We start from the raw sequence: 21710 nt of genomic DNA on the forward strand, positions 1-21710 counted from the left end.
TAATTGAAACTAGTTACAGCATAATATTAAGTAATTAATAATAGTTAGGGAGATAACAAAAAGAGACAGGACTAAAACCCAAGAAAAACAAATGATGCATGATACAATTGCTCACCATCCCATCCCCAAGCAGTGGTAAGTGGTTCCTGGCCAACTCCCCCCTGTTTATATACCAAGTATGATGATCTATAGTATGGATTATCCCTTCGGTCACTTCGGGTCAGCTGTCCTGGCCATGCTCCCTCACAGCTTCTCGTGCACCTCCACGCTGGCAGAGCATGGGAAACTGAAAAGTCCTTGACTTAGGGTAAGCACTACTTAGCAACAGCTAAAACAGCAGTGTGTTATCAACATTATTCTCATACTAAATCCAAAACACAGCACTGTACCAGCTACTAGGAACAAAATTAACTCTATCCCAGCTGAAACCAGAACAGAGCATGATATGGGTTTTGGGTCTGTTTCTCCATCCCCAGGACAGTGTGGCTGGTTAGCAAGTGTGGATTGTGCAGAATAAATATTTCTGCATATATTTATCTCTTTTTGAAAGAGGTGAAACCCTGTAAAGTATTTCTGTTTGGAAAAAGCCTATTGGAAAGGCTTTCTTAGCCTCAGATGCCCTTGCCATCTGCACACATAAGAAACCCTTCATAAGGTTCTCATTTCCTCTTTACCTTTTTTATATAGCCCATAATAAGATCCCTAATTTTAATGGACTGTATGGATCTCACTAGCAGGGAATGGCTCTAGCAGAGAGGCTTTAACCCTCTGTTTCAACAGGATCAGCAATGGAGCTTTGGTCCACTGCAGGTGTTGGTAGGATTTCTGCAGCCACCTCCACCCAGCTCTCCTTTCCTGCCAGGAGAGGCTCAGATGGACTTGACCCATGGAGCATTTGTGGGAACTTGCCCCTCTCCCTCAAATACTTATGAAGCTGTAAAAGGAAAATTAGATGTTCTTTGCCCAGCTGGAAGATGTGGAGAGAGATGGATTTGTTCAGTCAGAGAAGGAGACAGTGGAGCTGCCCTCCTCCCAGAAGCAAAAGGTACAGCAAGGGAAATTCTACCTAAATATTCGGAAGATAATTCCTCGTGAGAGTAGTGACAAGGGAATTACAAGAGCACATGGAAGTGTGACTTCTCTGGGCTGATCCCCTAAGGAAAAGAAGACCCTAAAAATATGACCCCCGAGGAGTGCAAAGCCCACAGCACAGCACCATACCAGATCTGGGTCTGGTTTAAAACCCTCTTTATGGGCTTGGGTGAGACGCAGGGCAGAATACGACCCAGCCCAAATGATGTTTTGATTTGGTATCCCTTGGTTGGGGCACAGCTCCACTTGGGTGTCAGGAGCCTGGCTGGGATCTCATCTGGGAAAAGCAAGGCATGAGAGCTGCTGGAGTTGTTAGAGCAGATGGGTGAAAGCAGCACCAGGCAGAAGGAGTCACAGAGCACGTGTCAGCAGATCTGGGCTGGTTCCGGGGTTTCTGACAGCTCCTTTCTCCCAAAGCTCCTGGACAGGAGACAAAACGTGATTTCTTGCTCCTTCTACTCAAAGACGGCTGTGAAAGTCTGATTTATGCTGAACACTCTGGAAAAGAAAAAAGCTTGGCTGTGGAACCAAGTTCAGCTCCCAGCCAGGAGAACCTTGTATGGGATCAGCAATTTTTAACCATGCAAATCGAATTTGAGTCCAAACAGAGCCCTGTTTCATGACTTCTGCTTCTCCCCTTCTCACTGCACAGGGTCAGGCTACCTTTTCCCTGAACAAGTCCTCACATCCATTCCTAGGATCAGGGACAGGCTGCAGTGTTGTAGACAACTTTTTTCCTTTTTGTCTTTTCTCTTTTATTTTTTCTTTATTTAATTTTTTTTCTCTCCAGCAAGGCACAGCCAAACACGTCACAGCTCTGTCTTTCACTGAGATGATTCCCAGCTGCCAAAATGTACTGGAAGAGGTCCACCTGCCTGCAAGCCTGTCACCAAAAGCTGTGTCTGAGCATGGCCTCATGCTGTGTGACCCCAGGCAGTCTGGAGGAGTGCTCAGGGCACTGGGGAGAAGGAATTTCTTGGCTCAGTTGTCAGCCATGAAGGTGAACAGGTGACCTTTATTATCCATGCCTTTGTTTCCCCAGGTGGATGCAGCAGGCCAAGGGCCACCATTTGTCCTTTTACTCCAGACCCACCACCTCATGTTTGATCCTGAAAGTGGGGTATGGGAGTGATGTTTGGATGTTGTTTGGGATGTCTCCAGTCACAGTCACAGCAAATCCTCACCCTGTTACACAGGTGAGTGTGATTCAAAGGCAGCACTGATGCACCATGGAGAGGTGAGACCTCCCATCCAGGCCTGCTCACAGGGAGGTGCTCAGAAGGCCCAGAACCCTCTGTCTAAGATGGGAAACTTGTGCCCAGCAATCTGGTTTACAAGGGAGGTACAACAGGCCCTGAATGGGTCCTGATGAACCTGGACATCTCCCCGTGTACACACAGACATGGCAGGAGAGGCAACGAATACGAGCAACAGAAGGGAAGGCTTGGATTAGATATTGGGGAAAAATTTACCCTGAAGATGGTTCAACATAGAAGACCAGAGGTGTGAGGGAATCTCCATCCTCAGGGACATTCAAAATTTCACTGAACAAAACTCTGGGCAATCTGATCTAAGCTGACTTTGCTTTGGGGCTGTTGGACCAGAGATCTTCAGAGGTTCCCAATAACTTGAATTATCCTGTGACCTACATCCAAAGCACTACCCATGATTTTCTTGCATCATCTAGAGTTCAATGAGCCCATCTGGTTTTCTGCTTCTAAATCAGCAGGATCCTAATTCTCCCTCATGATTTAATCCCTTAATTCATTTGCAGTAATCCTGTAGTATGTGGCTGGAGGAAAAGGAAACAGCACAGCAAAGAAAATAGAGAAATGCAACAAGTGCCCCTGAGATTAGTATATTACTCCTCTTCTTTCCTGTTTGCCTTCCTGCTGTTCTGCTTCCATGAAAATTTGTGGGATTTCATCCAAAGCTCCAGAATCTCCTCTCCAGCAGTGTCTAGGGATGGATGCTTAGAAAGAAAATAAAAGAAACAGTGAGCACAGAATGATTGCCTCCCTGCTACTCTCTGCCAACCTCAGGCAGCTGAAGCCTGAAGGACATCTGAAGTTAAAGGCCACATCCAGACTTGAGCATTTGGTAGTTACCACCTGAGAACCTGCCAGCAGAGTGAGAGCCATGACAGACTGAGTTTTACAGGATGACCCAGGGAAAGTATTTCCTCATCTTCATGTGAAACAGGCTGTCCAGTTCTCTCACTGGACACCTCCCTCTGCCCTCTCACCTCATCAATGCTGCCCTGGCAAAGTCCATCTGAAATGTGGCTGTCTGGAGAGCTGGATGGTGTGTCCAAATCCCCTGTGTTTCTTCAGAGGTGTGAGTGAGCTGAAGCACAGCTTTATGGAGGAAAATCATCCACACACATACTCACCCCTTTTGTCCACCAATGAAGCACATGGTGGTGGTAGGAATTACCCCTCTGTGGCGTTTTGGGGTACTCAAAGTTCAAACAGCTGCACGAGGAGAGAGAGGGGATGCCTGGCCTGGCCCCATGCTGACACGCAGGGCTGGCTTCGAAAAGATGTCAGTGGAGTTTGGAAAAGAAGCAGAAATATGTATTTCCCTAATAAGCTGAAAACTTCAATAAATGTTTTCCCTCAGTAGGATGTAGCTGAGGAATCTGGGGACCATTGCTGGAGCCAGCCTCTCTGAGAGGAGAAAGTGAAAAGCCAGTCCAAGTGCAACAAATGCCTGGACAATAAAGGGATCTGAAGGGGTTCAGGGGTAGGAGGGATTTTTTTTGTCTCTCTGTTGTTTCTTGATTAATATTTACATGTCAGAACCAGCAAAGCACACCTCCAGATCACACACAGGATCTTTTTCTCCTTACTTGGGCAGCAGAACCTATGGGCAGGACAATTGTGCAAACAAAGATGTGTGCCAAGCCCACGGCACCGAAGGGAAGAAATAAAAATACCAGTTATTTAAAACACATGTATTAACAGAGGGGTTGACCTCTCCCCTGCCTTCGTGCTCTGCTGACATGGAGGAGGGAGATGAAAAACCTCTTTGGAGCATCAGATTGGCCCCAGCCCCCAGGGGATGGAGGGGCTTTGCTGCACTGGCCCATGGACTCCCTGGGTCACCCATTGGCACCTGCTCCATCTCTCACCATCACCCCTGATGTCACAGGCACATCCCCACCCCAACAAGGTCCTGGGGAGCAGAACACAGATGCAGGAGAAGCTGGTTGAAATTCCCAGCCCTTCCCTAGCAGGGAGAAGTATCTTTGCTTCAGAGGGGTAAGGCAAGTGGCTGCAGTGTTGTGATACCTGTGGGATGCTTCTCACACAGCTGAGCCTCATCTGCGTGTGGTTGCAGCATCTCCAGGGTACAGTGACAGATGACAGCCACAAAAGGACAGCATTCAGACAAATCAGCTTCATGCCAGCAAGGCTGTAGCTCTTTCTCCTTCTCATGCCCTTTTCTGCACCCTTCTTCCCTGCCTCCCCTCTTCAAATGCATCCAAAATATTCCAGTCCAAACGTTCCAAATTTAGGAATGAGCAGTGTTCCCAGTTTTTGCTTTGTAAAGGGGATAGAGGGATACAGAATAGCAAGGGGCTGCTGTCACCCAGCCCTGTCCCACTGCCCAGCTTTGCACCAGGTCTTCAAACCCTGAAGAGAAGTGTCGGGTCCTGCCTGGGACTCCTCCACACCCTGAACAGCTACAGTGACCTGATCCAGCACCACGGTGAGGAGGGTGCAGAGCCCTCGGGGAGATAATGGGAGTCAGAAGGCCAGAATGTCTTATCAACTTAAACAAGTTGATAAGCAGAGTCAAGCCCTTCAAATAAAAGCCCTTGAGAGAGAGGAGATGACCTTCCTTCAAGTGTCAGGCACATTTCAGCAGTTTAGAAATACCACTGTCCTCCCTCCATCGAACTCAGCCTCGCAGGACCAGCTGTGACATCAACCCTGAACCTGGTCCTGACAGAGCTGGGTACCTGTGTTTGATCCAGACAGGGGGAGCCAGGATCAGGCCTCAGGTGTGTGTTTCCAGAGGCACTTTCATTTCACTTTCACCTACCATTTCTTCGTTCAGCCTTCCCAGGTTTGAGCTACATGTTTTTCCCTATGCAGACCAAAGAAGGGGTTAAACCGAGCTTACCTTTTCAGTTTCAGGACAAGACCGTCACTTGGCTGGAAAGGGAGCAAGATCCAGCCCCCTTCTCTCCCCTTTCCATCCCATTCCTCTTGCCACCCTGTTTCTCTCCTGCACATCTAACTGCAAATCTGCTGCGGTTGCTCAGCAATTAGCTGTGAACGCTAATGACAGGAGAGGGGACAACATCCTGTTGTCCTGCTCATCCCCCCCGGATCCCGACACCTGTCAAGGGCAGGAGGGAAGGAACTGAACGGAGCTGATTTTCCTCCGCCCTGATGCAAGGCACCTAGAGCTGAGGCCACCGGCTTTCGCGTTCCCCCTGTGTCCACCTCCTGTTTAAAGTCGAGGGGGAATTGTCCCAAGATGTGTGTGAAGTTGCTGGTTTTATTCTTCCAGTTTTATTCTTCCAGGGATGCTCCTTTTGAGTACAAAAGGAGCATCCCGAGACGGAGCCTCGAGTCTGCTAAGGCAGTCAAATCCCAACTGGCGATCATGTTTTATACACGGGATGAATTTTGGGATGGGCTCAGCAGAGACACCCAAAGCTACACAAGGGCTGGTGTCGTGCCTGGGCTCCCGGGAGAGTGGCTGGAAAGGAGTGAGACGGGAGAATGGATTTGCCAGCCCTGCCTTCTCTCAGGACAGCGGCCAGCCCGCCCCGCGCCGGTTCCTGCCTCTGCCCCCGGCTCCATCCTAACGAGGTTTCCAGCCCGGCTGAAGCCCCGCGTTGCTTTCAGGACCGCAGCCGTCCGGGGCTGAACGGGACTGGGGAGGGAGGGGGGACAGCCGTTCCCATCCCCCGATTTCTCTCCTCCACAGTATTAGGGAGGGTTCGGGTTACACCAAACTAAGGCGAAAGAGGGGCAAAACTGAGGCAGGGGTGCAGAAAATACCGTCACTGACTCATGGAAAGACGGGCGAGGGGTTATAAACCCTGTGCCGATGATACATTTGAAAGGGGCAGCTTGGGGTTGCTTTCGGCGTGGTGGTCCCTGCGCCCTGTGCAGGAGTTTGTGATGGAAAGTCTGCAAAAGCCATTAGGACTTTTGTGCTGGGGCACTAGAAAAGCAACGCAGACACCACTCACTTTTCTAAATAAACATTAGTCTTAAAAAGTTTGCACTGCTGACCCCCGCAGCTCTGATTACTTGTAATTCTCTGAACCATATTTTAAGGCTTGTAACTATTTTATTATTTTTTTTTTCCGGGGAGGGACCGGGTTTCGTTCGTTCCTTCCTGCGGCCGTGTCACAGATGTACCGTGTGCTCCGGGGCCGGGGGGTCTCTGCCACCCCCTAAAGCAGGTCCTTATTGCACAGCCCTGCAGCCACAGCCCCTCTGCGTATTCAACTCTCTCTACGTTCCCTCGAAGAAGTTTTTCTTCTCCTTTTTTTTTTTTTCCTTCTTTTTTTTTTTTTTTTTTTTTTTTTCTTTTTTTTTTTTTTTCAGTGGTTGGGACCACATTGGCGATCCCGACGAAGAGATGCTGTTCCCCTCTGGGTGCAGAGGCGGTGCGGGCTGCGGCCCCATCCCCACCGGGCTGGAACAGCCCAGGGAACCGTCCCCAATCCCCCCAAAGAGCCGCATCTCCTGAGCGCGGCTCTTTGGAGCAGCTGCACCGAGGTATCATCGGCGTAATTGGAAGGGTCACATGTTAAACCCTGGCTGTTGTTGGCGGTAATGTAGCTGCGTCCCCCGGCTGCACATTTACCGATTTCTCGCAAACCAACCATTGTCACAAGGTTCATTCCAGGAGGAGTGATCCAATGGGTTGCCACGGCAACTATAATGACATTAAAATAGAGGCGGCAGCCGCCGCCCCCTCCCCACCACCACCCCCCTCCCCTCTTCTCTTTCCTTTAAAAACAGGCAACAACGCGGCGAAATTCCGCACCTTCCCGTCGGGGCAGCCCGGGCAAGAACACGGGTACCCAGAGAAAACAAAATGTGTCGGGCGGGAGGATGGTTTGTATAAAACATCCCCAGAGAAAGCGGCCCAGGGAAGCCCCGAAAGGCGGCGGAGTCCCCGCGCCCGGGGGAGGCGAAAATGACCAAAGTGCGCGATTTCCAGGCGGGAATGGCGAGTGGGGCTGGGAAATGGGACCGAGGCGGGATCCATCGCTGCCCCGAGCACTCGGCGGGAGCGGGGAAAGGGCACAAAGCCGAGGGTTCTAAAGCCCCGCCGAGACACCTGCGGGGTGTGCGGTGGGAGCCTCTCCCTCGGGCCGGCCCCGCATGGAAATCCGCCTGGCACCGCTCGCTTTTCCGGGAAACGTTCGTTTCCGATTAATTCGCCTTTATTATTTCTCATCGCTTCTGCTACGGCGCTTTCGCGTATTTTTATTTTTGCCCACGAATTTTTGGGGCCAGAAAAGATGTTTTTAAAAAGGAGCCCTGTTTCCGATTATCACAAAACGCCCTTCCCTCTCCGGGAATATCTCCCTGCTCTCTGTCCGAGACACAAAAATAAGTGCGACAAGGAATATTGTGCAAAAGCAGAGGGAAAATTCTTGGAATATCAACTATAATATCAGCTGGATCTGGCGGGAGGCTCCAATATGTTTAATTTCCCTATAAGTGAATACACTGCCCGTTTTTCGTGGACAGCTGATAGCAGCGCCTGAAATCGAGCCCTGAAGGATTTCAGTGGCGCTTTCCTGAATATTTTTTCCCGATTTCTCAGTGAGGCCGGGAAACGAATAGATTCTATCAATTTCTCGCTTTTATTTTCCCCGTGTGGGTCCGCGGGCGAGAGTTTGCCGGGCAAGGGCAGAGCGGAAAGCCCTCAGAGCTCCCCTCAGAGCCGCGGTGTCTTTACCTCCACCAGAATGTGCCCAACACCTGCCTGCGGCTGGGATAAATCCCCATTTCGGAAAGAAAGGGAAACTGTTGGCAGCACCGAAAAAAAAAATAGGGGGAAAAAATAAAGAAAGGAGGGGGGAGAATTGTGCGCAAGCCGAGGCGGCGCCGCCCGCAGCCGGTTCACACGCGGTTTGGGCGGTGGAGCGGCTTCCTCCGGCCGGCCCCGACGGCGGGGCTGCGGCACCGGCACTCCGAGTGTCCGCCCAGAGACAGGGCCACCCGCGGGATGCTCCCAATCCCCGCTCGGAGAGCCCGTGGCTGGGGGAAAGGGGCCGGGGCGGCCGGGGCTGCGTGGTCTGAGGGCACCGCTCGGCCTCCCCAGGGCTGCCCGAGCCCCCGGAGCTCCTTCCCTCCCTCACACACAGCCCCTGCGGCTGCCCGGGCCGTCCTGTTGCTGTGCCACCCACATCTGGGCAGAGATGGCGAGGGTGGGATGCGGGGACCACCCCGCGGTTTGGGCAGAGGTTCCCCACCTCCGGCTGCGGCTGGAAAAGGACTCGGGCCGGGCTTTGGGCCGCCCAGGGCGGGCCGCGGGGCCAGTCCCGATCCCGGGGGGACACGAGGGCGCGGCCTCCCCACAGGAGCCGGGCTGGGGTAAAGATGGTGAGGAAGGAGCGGCCGGAGCCGGGGGAGAGGCGCAGAGGAGGCCGCGGGCGGGGGTCCCCTCCCGCAGGGCCCTGAGGGGTCCCGGTCCCCACACGCGGATCCGGCCCTGGCTGTGGGAGGGGAGCCCCGGGAGAGCGGAGGTCACTGGGGACACAGCCCGGGCTCAGCTCGCTGCCGCTCCAGGGAGGCCACAAATGTTCTTTTTGACCATCTCCCGAGCTGAAGAGCCGTCCAAAGCGTCCCTCTGAAGTGACCCTCTTGGCGGGGACTCATTGGAAAACATGCACAGAGTAGGAGAGATGCCTGAGGAGAGATGGCGGCCTCGTGGGACGGGGCGGGAAACGAAATTAAAACCGAGTTAAAAAGAAGGAGAAAAGAGAGAGAAAGGTGGGAAACCGAAATTATCCTCCTTGTGAAACGTGTCGGGCTCCTCCGGAGGAACTGTAGAAGGGAGGCCTTTCCACTAGGGTGGATAAATTTACTCGTGTCCCACATGACCGAGGGTGGGGGACCCGGGGCCGGGGGGGAAGAGAAAGGTCATGGGATTGGGATTTGGGTTGTAAGTCACAGAGGAGACGTGGATTTCACTGCCGCCTTAGGTGGCAGCGGCCTCTGGTTTTGCAAGAGCAGTAATTAAACAGGAGAGGGGGGAAAAAAAGAAAAAAAAAAAAAAGAAAAAAAGAAAAAAATAAAAGTAAGCGGGGGGCGGGAAGAAAAGAAAAGAGTATTTTAGAAATAACACGGGTGAAATCTCAGAGGGTTCGGGGTGGGAAGGTGCGTTGGGGCAGCGCCTCTGGGAGACCCTGCTCGCCATGGGAAGGGATTGCCCCCCACACGTCCCAGGCCCGGCGGTGGGTGCTCGGCCCTGCCCGGCCCCGGCTCTCTCGGCCGAGCCCTGTGCGCTCCTTTTGTCGCCTTTATTTTGCGGCCACGTTTCTCTCCTGGACAGAGGAGGAGGCAGGGGCGCTGCGGGCCGGAGCGAGGGGTCAGCCCTGCCCCAGCAGCCGATTCCCGTCTCGCTCCCCTCGCCCCTCCGCGCCCCACCGGGACCCGCCGGGGAAAGGGAGCCGCGGTCTGGGGCGAGGGGAGCCCTTCTGGCTGGATCCCGAAATTTTTGGGCCCCGTGACCAGACGGGGAAGGTTTTTCCTCCTCTATTTAGTTTGTTTCAATTTAAAGGGTAAAGCGGCGGCACCTCCATCCCCGGCCCGCCGGGGTCCGGCCCCAGCACGGCCCCGTTCCCTCCCGCCTGTGGAGTTTCCCCACAAGACCCGAGCTCTTGTCCTCTGTCCCCTTCTCCCTCTGATGGGGGGACATTATGGGCCCCCCCAGCTAATCTCGTCCGGGTGGGGGGAAAAAATTCCCACGGACTTTGCAGGGAGTGCGGCTGGAATGGAAGGCGATGGTGCGCCCTGCAGAAGGCTCTCGCTGCTGGAGAGTGGTTTGCGAGGGCGGGGGGTGAGCGGGGGCTCATCCACGGGCTCTCCGGGTGCTCTCCGCTCGCCTCCGTGCGCGGGGAGAAGTGAAGTATCTGGGAATTTCTGTGAGAGTGAAAGGAATCGCCGGTGTTGTTTCAAGCCGTTTCAAACCCGCGGCACTGACGAAAGAGAAATCTAATTTCACTTAAAAGGCGAGCTAAAGCAGGGAAAACGAAATATGAATGAAAAGGATAAAGACGCCCCCGAAAAGCGCTTCTCTGCCCCCCTGCGCCGTGGAGCCCGAGCTTCGGGAGCCAGAAGGGATCGAGGGTGGGAGAAACACCACTAAACCCGTCATTAGACAGATCCCAAGGCACCGACCTTGGAGACTCCCAAGGAGAAACTGACGGACAAACTCATGACACCCCTTGGGTCTCCCTCCCTCTCTCAGCGGGGAGAGTGTATCCCTTAGGGGTTTCATCCTGCAGTGGCGGGAGGGACGGGTGTGATTCACGCCATCCCATGTACCTAATTCCCCCGGATCCCAGGGGAAGGGATGCTGGCCAGGGCGCTCGGGAAGCGAGGAATCCCTCCTGCCCGCGGCCGGGAAAGGCCACTGGACTCCAGGCTGCTCGGTACCGCCTGCCCAGCGGGGCTGAGCCCCTTCCCGGGCCACGGGCGGGCTCATCCCGGTACTGTTCACCCGAGGAAATCTTCAGCATCTGAATGATAAGGAAGGATTGGAAAAGCGCTGACAAAACCCCGCCGCGAGCAGGTTTTGTCCCGTCCTGGATCTCAGCGTCACCTGTTGCTGCCACGGGCTTGCGGTGCCAATGTGCATCTCATTGATGAAATTAATAAAGAGCGAATTGGTCCCGCACGGGCCTCCCCGCGATGCAGGGGGAGCAGGAGGGCACCGGCACAGGCTCAGCCCTGCGACCCCGCAGCCACCTCCCCGCTAAAGGCAGCGGGGCACAGGGGCTGTGGGCTGTGTGCCCCGGGGCCCCCGGCCCCAAAAACTCGCCCGCAGCTCACTGGGCACAGGCAGGGGAAGCGCTGAGCCCGGGGGGGCCCCGCTGGAATCGCTGCTGGTTCAAAGCAGGGGAGACCCCCCTGGCTGCGGCCAAGAGAGAGATTCCCGGGGGTGGACACTGCTGGAAATCTCCTGCACACAGTGGGAAAAACAGCCCTCGACGAGCCCCAGAAGTGGGTGAGGCAGGAAAGACAGACAGCGAGAGAAAAGGGAGGAAAAAAGAAAGGGAGAAAGATGAAAAGAAGGAGAGAGTGGAAGCAAAATAAATAGAAAAAAAAATTAAAAGGAAAATCGTTAGACGGAGTAAGAGCAAGAGAGGAAAAGAAAAAGAGGAAGAGGGAGAAAGACGGAAAAGAAGAGAGAGAAAGAAAAACAAACAAACAAACAAAAAAATTTAAATTTTTTAAAGAGGGGGGAAGAGGGGAAAAACCAAAACATAAATAAATTTAACAGGGTGGGGAGACAGAAAAAGAGAAAAAGTGAAAAAGAGAAAAAGTGAAAAAGAGAAAAAAAGAAAATGAGAAAGAAAAAAAGAGGAAAACAGAAAGGAGAAAAAAATAGAGAAAAATAGAGAAGAAAAGAGATGAAAGAGAGAAAGAGAAGAAAGAAAGAGAAGAAAGAGAGAAAGAAAGAGAGAAAGAGAGAGAGAAAGAAAGAAAGAGAGAGAGAAAGAGAGAAAGAGAAAAAGAGAGAGAGAAAGAGAGAGAGAGAGAAAGAAAGAAAGAGAAAAAGAGAGAGAGAAAGAGAGAGAGAGAGAGAGAAAGAGAAAGAAAGAAAGAAAGAAAGAAAGAAAGAAAGAAAGAAAGAAAGAAAGAAAGAAAGAAAGAGAAAGAATTAGAAGAGTGGAAGAAGGAAAAGGCGAATGAAAGAAAGATAATGAGAAAAAGAGGAAAATAAAAATAATTATGGAAAGAGGAAAATACAAAGGAGAAATAAAAAGTGAAAAAAGAGCGAGTGAGAAATAAAAGGCGGCCAAGAGGAACGAGGACAGACGGGCTGTAGCCCGGGAGGTGAGGGGAGAGCGCGGAGCCCCTGCCCTTCGCTGACAGACGGGCACGGGGGCGAGCACAGGTCCCTGACCTACCGCGGGCATCTCGAGGAGATTTCAAAAGCACCAACTTAATTTCCAAAGTAATTTTCCCGCGGCTGAGCCGGCTCCGACAGCTCTTCCTGCCCCTTCCAGATGGGAAAACATGATTTTTTTTTCCTTTTTTTTTTTTTTTTTTTTTTAATATCTCGTTTCTCTACGTTCTACTCGGGGAAGGAAAGAAACGAAAGAGACACGGGGAGGGAAAGAAGATGCTGGAGGGCAATGTTTTCAGGTCGGGCACTGGGGCACAGGGAGATTGGACGTTATTATTAAATCCTAAATTCACCGTGAAAACGGGAGTTTCTGCGCAGTCACAAGGAGAGGCCAGGGCAGTCCTGGAGGAAGGATCAAACTATTGGGAAAGATGTTCTTGATGTCTAAAGGTGGTTTTTATAATCCGGGATGATTTATTTTTGTTCGGGGCTGCGAGGAACTAGAAAGAGAAAACAAAACAAAAAAAAAAACTACCGGAGAAAGGAATAAGATCTTGACCTTTCCTAATTCTCCAAATGAGCGGTAATGGAAAGCAGGAGGTGCCAGGGGAAGAGGCGGGAGGTGAGGGCCGGGCCGGGTCCCGCAGCCAGAGCCCGCAGCGGGCGAGGGAAGGGCCACTCGCTCCCCTCCCCGGGATCCGCACCGCTCAACGCGGGCTGAGCTAAGGGAAAGCAGGGAAAGAAATCACACACACACAGCCCTCCCGCTGTGGTCCCGACGGGGATATTCCGGGGCAGGAAGGTTTTATCCCGCCCCGATAAAGCCGGGGAGAATCCCCCGGTTTGCGCCTCTCCCGGGCTGCGCGCACACGGAAATCCGCCGCGGAGAAATTCCGCAGAGAGAGTCGCGGGTTTGCTACAAGCCTGACATAGAGAAAGGAGAGGAGTGAGGGAACGTTAAAAATAATTATAATAATAATAATTATAAATTTAAAAACCACCAAAAAAATCTCCATGAATGCGGAGCCAAAGCGAGGCGGGGGAATCCGCATCCCCCCGGTTCTACTCGAAAACAGCCGCGGATCCGAAAGGGAGAAGAGGGGGAAAAAACCCCCAAACGTGCAGAAAAGGATCGGGGTACTGTAGGACTTTGCCCGGGGTTTAGCACTGACAAAACCAACCCCTGAAAGCAGCCCCGGGAACCTGGAGCCTCCGCACGGGAGGAGAGGAAAAGGGAAATGCCAAGTCGCCTTTTTGGCCAGCGACTCCCAGGCAGCGACTGCAGCAGCTAATTATTTTCCTTTCAGTGCTCGGTTATTGCTGGTGTCCTCCTCGCCTCCCCTCCAATAAATAAATAAAACCCTCCTTTAGGCAGCGAGGCGTGAAAAATGATCCTCGCTGAACGCTTAAAAATAACGTCCCGTGAAGATCGGGGCCCCGAGCCCGCCAGCCCCGTAATTAGGGGCCATTATCCGGCCCGCCTCGCCCAGGGAGAATTGCTCGTGAAACCCCCGAACCGAGCCCGGGCAGGGCATTCCGGAGCCAGGGGAGACCCCCGGGTCCTTCCCCGCCGCCCCCTTTCCCGAGCCGCTTCCCGGGGGCTCCCCGAGCCCCGCGGGCGGCGTGAGACTGATGGGGGCACGGAACGAGCTGCGGTGCCGCAGGGAAATTCAGGGAATGGGGAAAACTCGAATTTTAGAGACGCTTGGGGTTCTTCCCCCGCCTAAAATAAAAGCTCGACGGCGCTTGCCCTCGCAGCCCCCGCAGGTCCGAGCCCGACCCTCCCTGCGTGGGTACCACGACTAAGGAGGGGGAATCCCCCGCTCCCGAGTCAGCTCGGCTTCCATCCCGTCCGGCGGCCCGGCTTAAAAACCCACAGTGAGTCCGCAAGGCAAAAGGAGATGAACGGGGCCGGGGAAAGGTGTCCCAGTCCCAGACACCCCCCCGACCCCCCTCCCCTGAGCGTGTGGGGGCAGGGGGCTCTCCAGGGAAACAGCGCTTCCCTGCAGAGGACCCCCCTCCATCCCCTCGAGCCCCGAGACCACCAACTTGGAGAACGCATTGCCCCGGCGGGGCTGCGGGGGCCACACGCCTCCTTCATCCCTGCGGGCATCCACTGCCACTCCTGATCCGCTCCTGGCGCCCTGCGCTCCTGCTCCTCCTGCGTTTCACAAACAAACAAGCCAAAAAATTATTAAAAATCGCTACTTTCTATTAAAATAACCAGCCCCCCCTTCTGCCAGGCACGCAAGCACCACCCAACCTCGCCGCACATCGCTTTCTTCCCTCGGATCCCGTCTCCTCAAAGCCGGCTCGGTTATTAAAAGAGGCTGAACAAAGATAGCCCCGAGAGCAGCTATCAGCGCATTTTAACTTCATCAAAGACTTCGGGGGAGAGGGAGAGGAGGGGTCTGGCACCTTCTAGTAATGAGCTTGTCAGGAACACCCCTGCCAGAGCAATTGAACAATTTGCACACAAGCAAAAGAAAAGGAGAGCGGAGGGAGGGAGGAAGGGGAAATGCTACAAAAGCCCCTTCAATTTCCAACCATGTGCTTGGCAATCTGGAAAATAGATTCATTGGCCTCCTCTTTTCTCCCATGTCGAGTCTTGTAGCCCCTTTTGTAGGAGCTGGACATGAAAGGGAGACAACCAAGTGCCGGACACGAAGATCGCTTTTCAAAAGCAAATGTGTGTGAAGGCGAGATGTGAGACCGCTCGCTGCGGGGAGGCGGCACGTTCAGGAACAACATCAACAAACTGCGCGGAGGTTCGAGGTGGCACAGACAGGGGCAGCGGAGAGGGGAGAGAAAAAAAAAAAAAAAAAAAAAAAAAGGGATGGGTGGGGGAAGAGAAAAGAAAAGGCGATCCCGCCCTGGTCCCCGGCGCACACAGCCCGGCTCCTGCTCCTGCTCCTGCCCGAGCCCCGCACAAAGCCCCGCTGCCCGGGCACCGGCTCCGTCCCCGCTCCCTGCCTCCTACGGATCAGCTTTTTAATTTTTTTCCTCCCTTTTTTCTCCTCCTTCAGCTGCCTGCCCGGTCAGAAAGGCCTCGATCCTTTCGGTCAGAGTCCCTGCCAACAAACAAGCCAAAGAGCCACGTTTGGTCCCTGAGATAAATAATTTTTTGGGAGGGGGAAGAAGTTCGGAGGAGAAGGGAGCGCTTTAAGATGTTTATTTACTTTGTAAGTTGTTGCAAAATTTAGGCAGAGATCAAGTTTCATTGGGTCATTCAAATAGTGCAGGCCCAAGGGGGACGTGTATGCGGGGGGGAAACCCTCCAACTTATTTTCTCATGTGTCAACTTTTCCAAACAAAATAAAAGGAGGTGTTGGGGGGGGAGGGGGTGAAGAAGGGAGAACCTTTACTCCCGGCTGCCACTTCTTTCCCCCTGAAAACACGCAGAGTATATATATATATATATATTTAAAATTTTAATTTTTTTTTTCTAGGAGACACCAAAATCCAAGAAATAAAAAATAATTTTAAAAAATAATAAATAAATCTCCGGGGATGTTCTCCCCTGCCGGCCCGCGGAGCTCCAGCGGGGCCCGGGCGGTGCGGCAGCCCCAGGCTGGGCAGGGGGCGGCCCGGAGCAGCCCCTGCCCCACACCCGAGTGTGGCCGGCCCCGGGTCGGGAACCTCTCGCCTCCCCGAGGCCCGAGCGGGGCTCTCGGCTCTCAGCGTGACAAAGGACATGGCAAAGAACGATTTGGATTGGTTTTTGATTTTTTTTTTTTTTTTAACCAGGTCACAAACATTTATTAATTTACACCAACGGTGGACAAAATTCTGTTGCCTTTTCCACATCAAATTATTCACAGATTCTCTCAATAAAATAGATATGACGGATGCACAACCAGTGAAGAGTTAACTGGACTCCGCTCATAAGCTCCCGAATAATCTATATACAAATAATTACCAATACACCAAAAAAGCCCACGCACGGAGGGGCTGGGGAAACGGGGATTAAAAAAAAAAAAAAAAAAAAAAAAAAAGTATAGGAATTCTCCAAACTTCCTGACGGATGCGATTTTCTTTCAAACGTGCATTTGAATGTCTAATTGGAAAAAAAAAATAAAAGGAAAAGAAAAAAAAATAAAAAAATAAACCGCAGTCCTGAGTTTCACCGACTTTTCTTCTTCTTAAAAACAAAGAAACCTTAAACAGTGCCTTTAAAAACCAAACCCGACGCTTCAAAGAAACTAAAAATAAGATCGGACCATTAAAACATTTTCTTTGAGAGCAGGGGAGAGACGGACACACATGGCAGAAACCACCCGGCGGAGAGAGAGACCCGCAGGAACGAAAAGGCGCTCGCTGCGACCGGGGGGTCCGTCACTCCCCGGGCCGCTTTCCCCCGAGAGCCGGGGGAGCCCCGCGGAAAAGCCGCTCCTCTCAAAGGAAAATCTCAGACCCTAAAACCGTTCCGTCCTCCACATTCCCCCCTCCGCCCCTCACAAGACGTTGCGTGTTCAACCAGCCCAGGTCCCAGCTTGTGTTACGGCCACTTTTATAAATAAGCTTTGGCGCTCGTAGGACCAAATCGTGTTGTTCTTTCCCTCCTCCCGCCCTCCCGATTTGTTGGATTATATTTTTTTTTTTTTTTCGAGCAAAAGGAGACAAACAGATCTGGATGCTGCTGAGCCTGGAAATGAAGTAAAAATTAAAAAAAAAAAAAAAAAAAAAAAAAAAAAAAAAAAAAAGGAAATATTTCCTACCTTAAAACACAACAGGAGGAGGAGATGGGGGGGGACACGGGGAGAGGGAAGGGGAGCAGTTTCGGAGGAGCGGAGGAGAGCTGGAAAGGGGCCGTTTGCTTCGCGACTCTCCCCCCCATCCCCCTCCCCTTCCCCAGTCCCCAGCACAGTTTAAAAATGACAGCTGCTGAGGGTTGTGATTTTACTGGAAAAGTTCTGGGCCGGCTGGAGGAGCGGCTCGTGTGCCAGGCTGACCTGGGGCTGTGCCGGGGCCAAGGCGGGGCTGAGCACGGCCAGGACCTGCGCCGGGGGGCCCGCCTGGCCGGCGGGGTAGGGCGCGGCGGGCGCGACGCTGGGGTTGGTGCTGGGCGGCGGGGGCACGGCCCCCCCGATGATGTTGTCTATGGAAAAAGAGGGCCGGGAGGGGTGGTTGGTGCCGCCGCTGCCGCCGCCGCCGCCCCCGGCGGGCGAGGGGTCCGGCTTGAGGGTCTGGAGGAGGGCGGCGGGCAGGGCGGTGGGGCTCAGCTGGGGGTGGTAGAAGGACTTCCTGCAGTTCAGCTCGCCGCCCAGGAAGGAGGGCAGCCCCGAGGCGGCGGAGAAGACGGAGGCGGCGGCGGGAGGCGGCGGAGCCGGTAACGGGCAGTGCGGCGCCGGGAAGGGGAAGGCGCCCGCGGCGCCGCCGCCTCCGCCCGCGGGATGGTGGTGGTGGTGGTGGGGGTAACCCTGGAGCTGCAGGCCGTAGTTGTAGCCGTAGGGTCCGTAGGCGAAGCCGGGCAGGAAGGCGGCGGGGTCGGCGGCCCCGGCCCGCAGCAGCAGCTCGGGGTGCGGCGGGTGCAGCTGCTGCTGCCGCTTGAAGCGCTTCCTCCGCCGCAGGAAGCTCCCGTTGTCGAACATGTCGGCGGACTCGGGGTCCAGCGTCCAGTAGTTGCCCTTGCCCGGGTTGCCGGGCTCCCGGGGGATCTTGACGAAGCAGTCGTTGAGGGAGAGGTTGTGGCGGATGCTGTTCTGCCAGGCGGGGAACTTCTCTCGGTAGTACGGGAAGCGCCCGCTGATGAACTCGCAGATCTCGCTCAGCGTCAGCCGCTTCTTGGGGCTCTGCAGGATGGCCATGGTGATGAGGGCGATGTAGGAGTAGGGCGGCTTCACCAGCGGGTTCTTCCCCCCCGCGCCGCCGCCGCCGCCCGCGGGCGCCTTCTCTCCGGGCGCGGCGCCGCGGGGACAGGCGGGCTCGGGGCCGCCGCCGGGGGAGAGGCGCTCCGGGGAGCCCCCCATGCGCGCCTTGCCGGGCCCGCTCCGCGCCAGCGCCAGCCCCAGCGGATCGCCGCCGTCCTCCTCGTCCTCCTCCTCGTCGTCCTCGTCGTCCTCCTCCTCCTCGCTGTACTTGCCCCCATCCTGGGGCGGGCCCACCACGTCGATATCCGCGTCCTCCACCTCGGAGAGCGGCTCTTCCTCCGGGGAGCGCTCGGACATGATCCCGCAGCCGCCGCCGCCGCTGCTGCCCAAAGTCATTGTTGTGCGGCCGGGGCGGCCGGGGCCGGGCTGTCCCCCCCACCTAGCGGCGGCTCCCGGGATGGGCCCGGGGCCGTGCCGGAGGGCTGCGGCCGCCGCTGGGACTCCGCGCCCCGGCTCCGCTCCGCTCCGCGCCCCGCCGCCCGCGCCGCTGCTGCCGGGGCCGCGCTGGAGCCTGCGGGGAGGTGGCTGCGGAGGGAGGGGCGGCCGAGGGGGGCGAGGGGTGGGCGGGGGCGGGGGGACGGGGCGCCCGTGGGCTGGGCAGGGCGCTGGGGAGCAGCGATAATAAATAATGGTGATAATGATAATAAAAGGAGAGAAACAGGAGAAAAAAAAAAAAAAAAAGAGAGAGAGAGAGAGAGAGAGAAAGGTTTAAAAAAAAAGAAAAGTGGGGTTTGCGACGGCTCCTTCTCTGGTTGGGAGGAGGGAGGGGGAGGGGGAAGGGAGGGGCAGGGGAAGAGGGAGGGGGGAGGGCAGAAGTGGGGAAGGCGGCTCCCCCCTCCCCACCCCTCCCGAGCTGGGACCCGGTGGAAACGCTCCCACACTGCGCCTGCTGCCAGCGCTCCCCAGGCCTTTATAGGGCCGGCCGGCATCACGTGCTGCCGCCGCAGCCCCCGCGGGGCACATGAGGGACCGCCCGGCCCGGCCCGGGCCCCGGGGAGCGCGTCCCCCCCGAGATGCTTTCGAGGAAAGGCGCTGCCCGCTCCTCCGGCGCTCGGTGCCCCCGGCTCCGTCTGGAGCCGCCTGCTGCAGGAGGGAGCGATGGGCGCTGGATAAAGCCCCTCCCCGCCCCGAGCGCCCCGCGGGGCCGGCGGCTCTCAGACCCCATTCCCGCCCGAGATGCCACGGTCGCTTTCCTCGGCCCGGGGGTCCGCGGAGGGTCCGTTCTCCCCCCGAGGGCTGCCCGTCCCCGGAGCTGGGGGTGGAGCTGCAGACCTCCCGCACCTCGCCCACAGGGACCCTCCCTCCGCCAGGACCGAGCCTCAGGCCCCCCTGAGGGGCCGTGCGGATTTGGGGATCCCGCTCCCCTTCTCCAGGCGCTGACGTCACCGACACGTCACCGAGGCCGGAGCGCCCTGCCTGGAAACCCCCCCGCTCCAGGGCTGCCCGCACAGGGATGCAGCGCCCGGCCCGGCAGGTGCGGCCCCGAGGGCGAGGAGCAGCGCTCTGCCGAGCCTCTCCCCCGAGGGAAACAACCCCAGCAAAGGCCGTGCGTGTCCGCGGGGCGCTGGGACCGCACCCGAGTCCTGCAGCTCCGCCCGCCCGGGTACCACTTTCCGAGCGGCCCACCCAGAGCCCGGCCAGGCCCCGGGAGCCCTGCGGGAAGGGGAATATCCTGCGGCCTCGGGATCTCCCGTCTGCCGCTCTCCTGCCCCCGCTTCCCTGGCGGCTGCAGGGGGAGGCGGTGGGCAGCAGAGCCCACCTTGCCGCGGGCTGCAGGCGAAGAGGGGGAATTCTCTCCTGCCAGCGCAGGGCGGCAGAGCCCCGCTGCCCCCCTTGCAGCTGCCCTGGGGAACACGTCCAGGGCTGGAGCTGCCCAGCCCATGTCCCGTAGGTGGCTGTGACAGCAGGTTGTCCCTGTCTCTATCGCGGACACTTTGAACCGCGCTCGCACTGTTAGTTTTGGTTTGATTTGTTTTTTTTTTTTTTCCCTTGGAGGCTCTGCAAACACGTATCTGCCTTCCCGTGGGAGGATGCCTGGGGAGGGAGGAAGGATGGGCTCCTCCAAGGGGGTACCACGAGGAGATGTCCCCCCGCCAGGGCCGCGTTGGGCAGTGTGAGAATCCGCGGTGATGAATTGCCAGTCTCTGCCGTTAACAGGTGCGAGCATTTGGTGATAAAATCTCCAGCACTAATACCGGGGAGCCGGGCCAAACAGCTGCGCGGCCCCGCTTCCAAATGCCGCTCACAATTACTCAAGCCCAAACGACTCGGTGCACAGGCTCGGCGAATTCGGGGGGACCCCGAGGAGAGGGCAGGAGCGGCTCCGTCCGCACATCCCCGCTGGAAGCAGCGATTTCACAGCCGGAGCCTCCGCGCGGAGTCGGTCGCATCCTCCTTGCTCGCCGCCAGCGCGGACATCGGGGAGAATTTCTCCATCGGAGAGGAAAAGTAGAGGGGAAAACCGTGCTGAGAGTTTCTCGGGAAAGTGGGAAGTCTGTCCCGCGGGCGCGTGTCAGCTCTGGGAGAGTTTTCCTGAGCTTTCACTTTTACACTTCTTCGATGCTCCTGACCTGTGTTCACAACACGTACTCATAGATCCCCCTCTCTTATGTTTGTGTGTATATATATATTCAACTATACCTATGTTTATTTTCTTTCTTTTCCCGATTTTTTTTCGTATATATAATTGTCTAACACGAAGAAATGCCTCGGAGATGCCGCATCCTTCCTACCAACATTGTTTAAACTCTCCGTTCATCAACCCGGTGGAAAGGCGACGGGAAGAACAAATGGAAGAGAGCGGAGAGGGAAAAGACCCGAGCCGCTTTCCATTTTTATTAAGTAAAATAATAGTTATGCCTCCCCTACATAAACGAAAGTGTCATAAAAAATTCCGAAGCAGCTGCCAGAGATTTCGACCACACACACAACGGGGCGATTGAATTTCCACTTGGTGCATTTCATGGCAGCGAGGAGCCGCCGGGAGCTGCGCCTTGTGCCTCTGCAGGGCGGCCAAGGGGAGGGCGGGCGGGGAGGGGGGACACAAAATGACGCGCTGCGAGCGGCCGGGGGCAGAGCACAGAGCCCGGGGATGCTCCGGGGGAGAGGATGCTCGGCCGCCCCCCGATCCCCGGTCTGCAGGCTGGTCTCGCACGGCTCCAGGGGAAACAGATGTGGGTGTTTGCTGCCTGCCCACCCTGCCCTGCCCCGGCTGGAGGCTCTCCTCCCGTCTGGAGAGGTGGGCAGACCTCGGGGGGAGCCCCCGGCAGCGGGGGCTGCTGTATTCATGGTCATGGGGAACCCAGTGAGGTCGGAAATGTCCGGGGGAGGCGAGGAGGCTGGTGCGAGGCGCTGTTGGTGGGATGCGGCCGGTGCCTTGTCCCGCTCCTGGTTCTCCCGCTCAGCATCGCGCACCCAGAGCGCCGCAGCTCGAGAAACGGCGTGTCCCCATCACCCGGCACAGACACGATTCCTGCCCGCTTCGAGGCACAATGTGGTCCCCGTTTCAGTCGGGGATGACCCACAATGGAATGTGAGAGTGAATGAATCCCGCTCGCTGTCCCCGAACGGCTCCTGCTCGCCGGGTCGGTCTCAGCCTCGGCTTCGCCACGCGAGATCGGCTGCAGAAACAAATCAAAACGAGAAAAAGTGCCTGAACTACACCCGTCCCGAGATGATTGA

General features: G+C 55.7%; 1 protein-coding gene across 1 annotated transcript; it reads right to left on the reverse strand.

Annotated features, from left to right (window-relative positions):
- Window positions 1-2968: 2968 nt before the first annotated feature.
- On the reverse strand, window positions 2969-18869 carry FOXD2 (forkhead box D2). Its single transcript, XM_083867526.1, has 2 exons — window positions 16878-18869; window positions 2969-3064 (listed from the first exon to the last, which is right to left on the reverse strand). The coding sequence occupies exon 1, from the start codon at window positions 18363-18365 to the stop codon at window positions 17028-17030; it is 1338 nt and encodes a 445-aa protein (XP_083723652.1). The 5' UTR covers window positions 18366-18869; the 3' UTR covers window positions 2969-3064; window positions 16878-17027.
- Between the last annotated feature and the right edge of the window lie 2841 nt (window positions 18870-21710).

Source organism: Zosterops lateralis (genome assembly GCF_965231275.1).
Source record: "Zosterops lateralis genome assembly, chromosome: 9".
Taxonomy (NCBI): Eukaryota; Metazoa; Chordata; class Aves; order Passeriformes; family Zosteropidae; genus Zosterops; species Zosterops lateralis.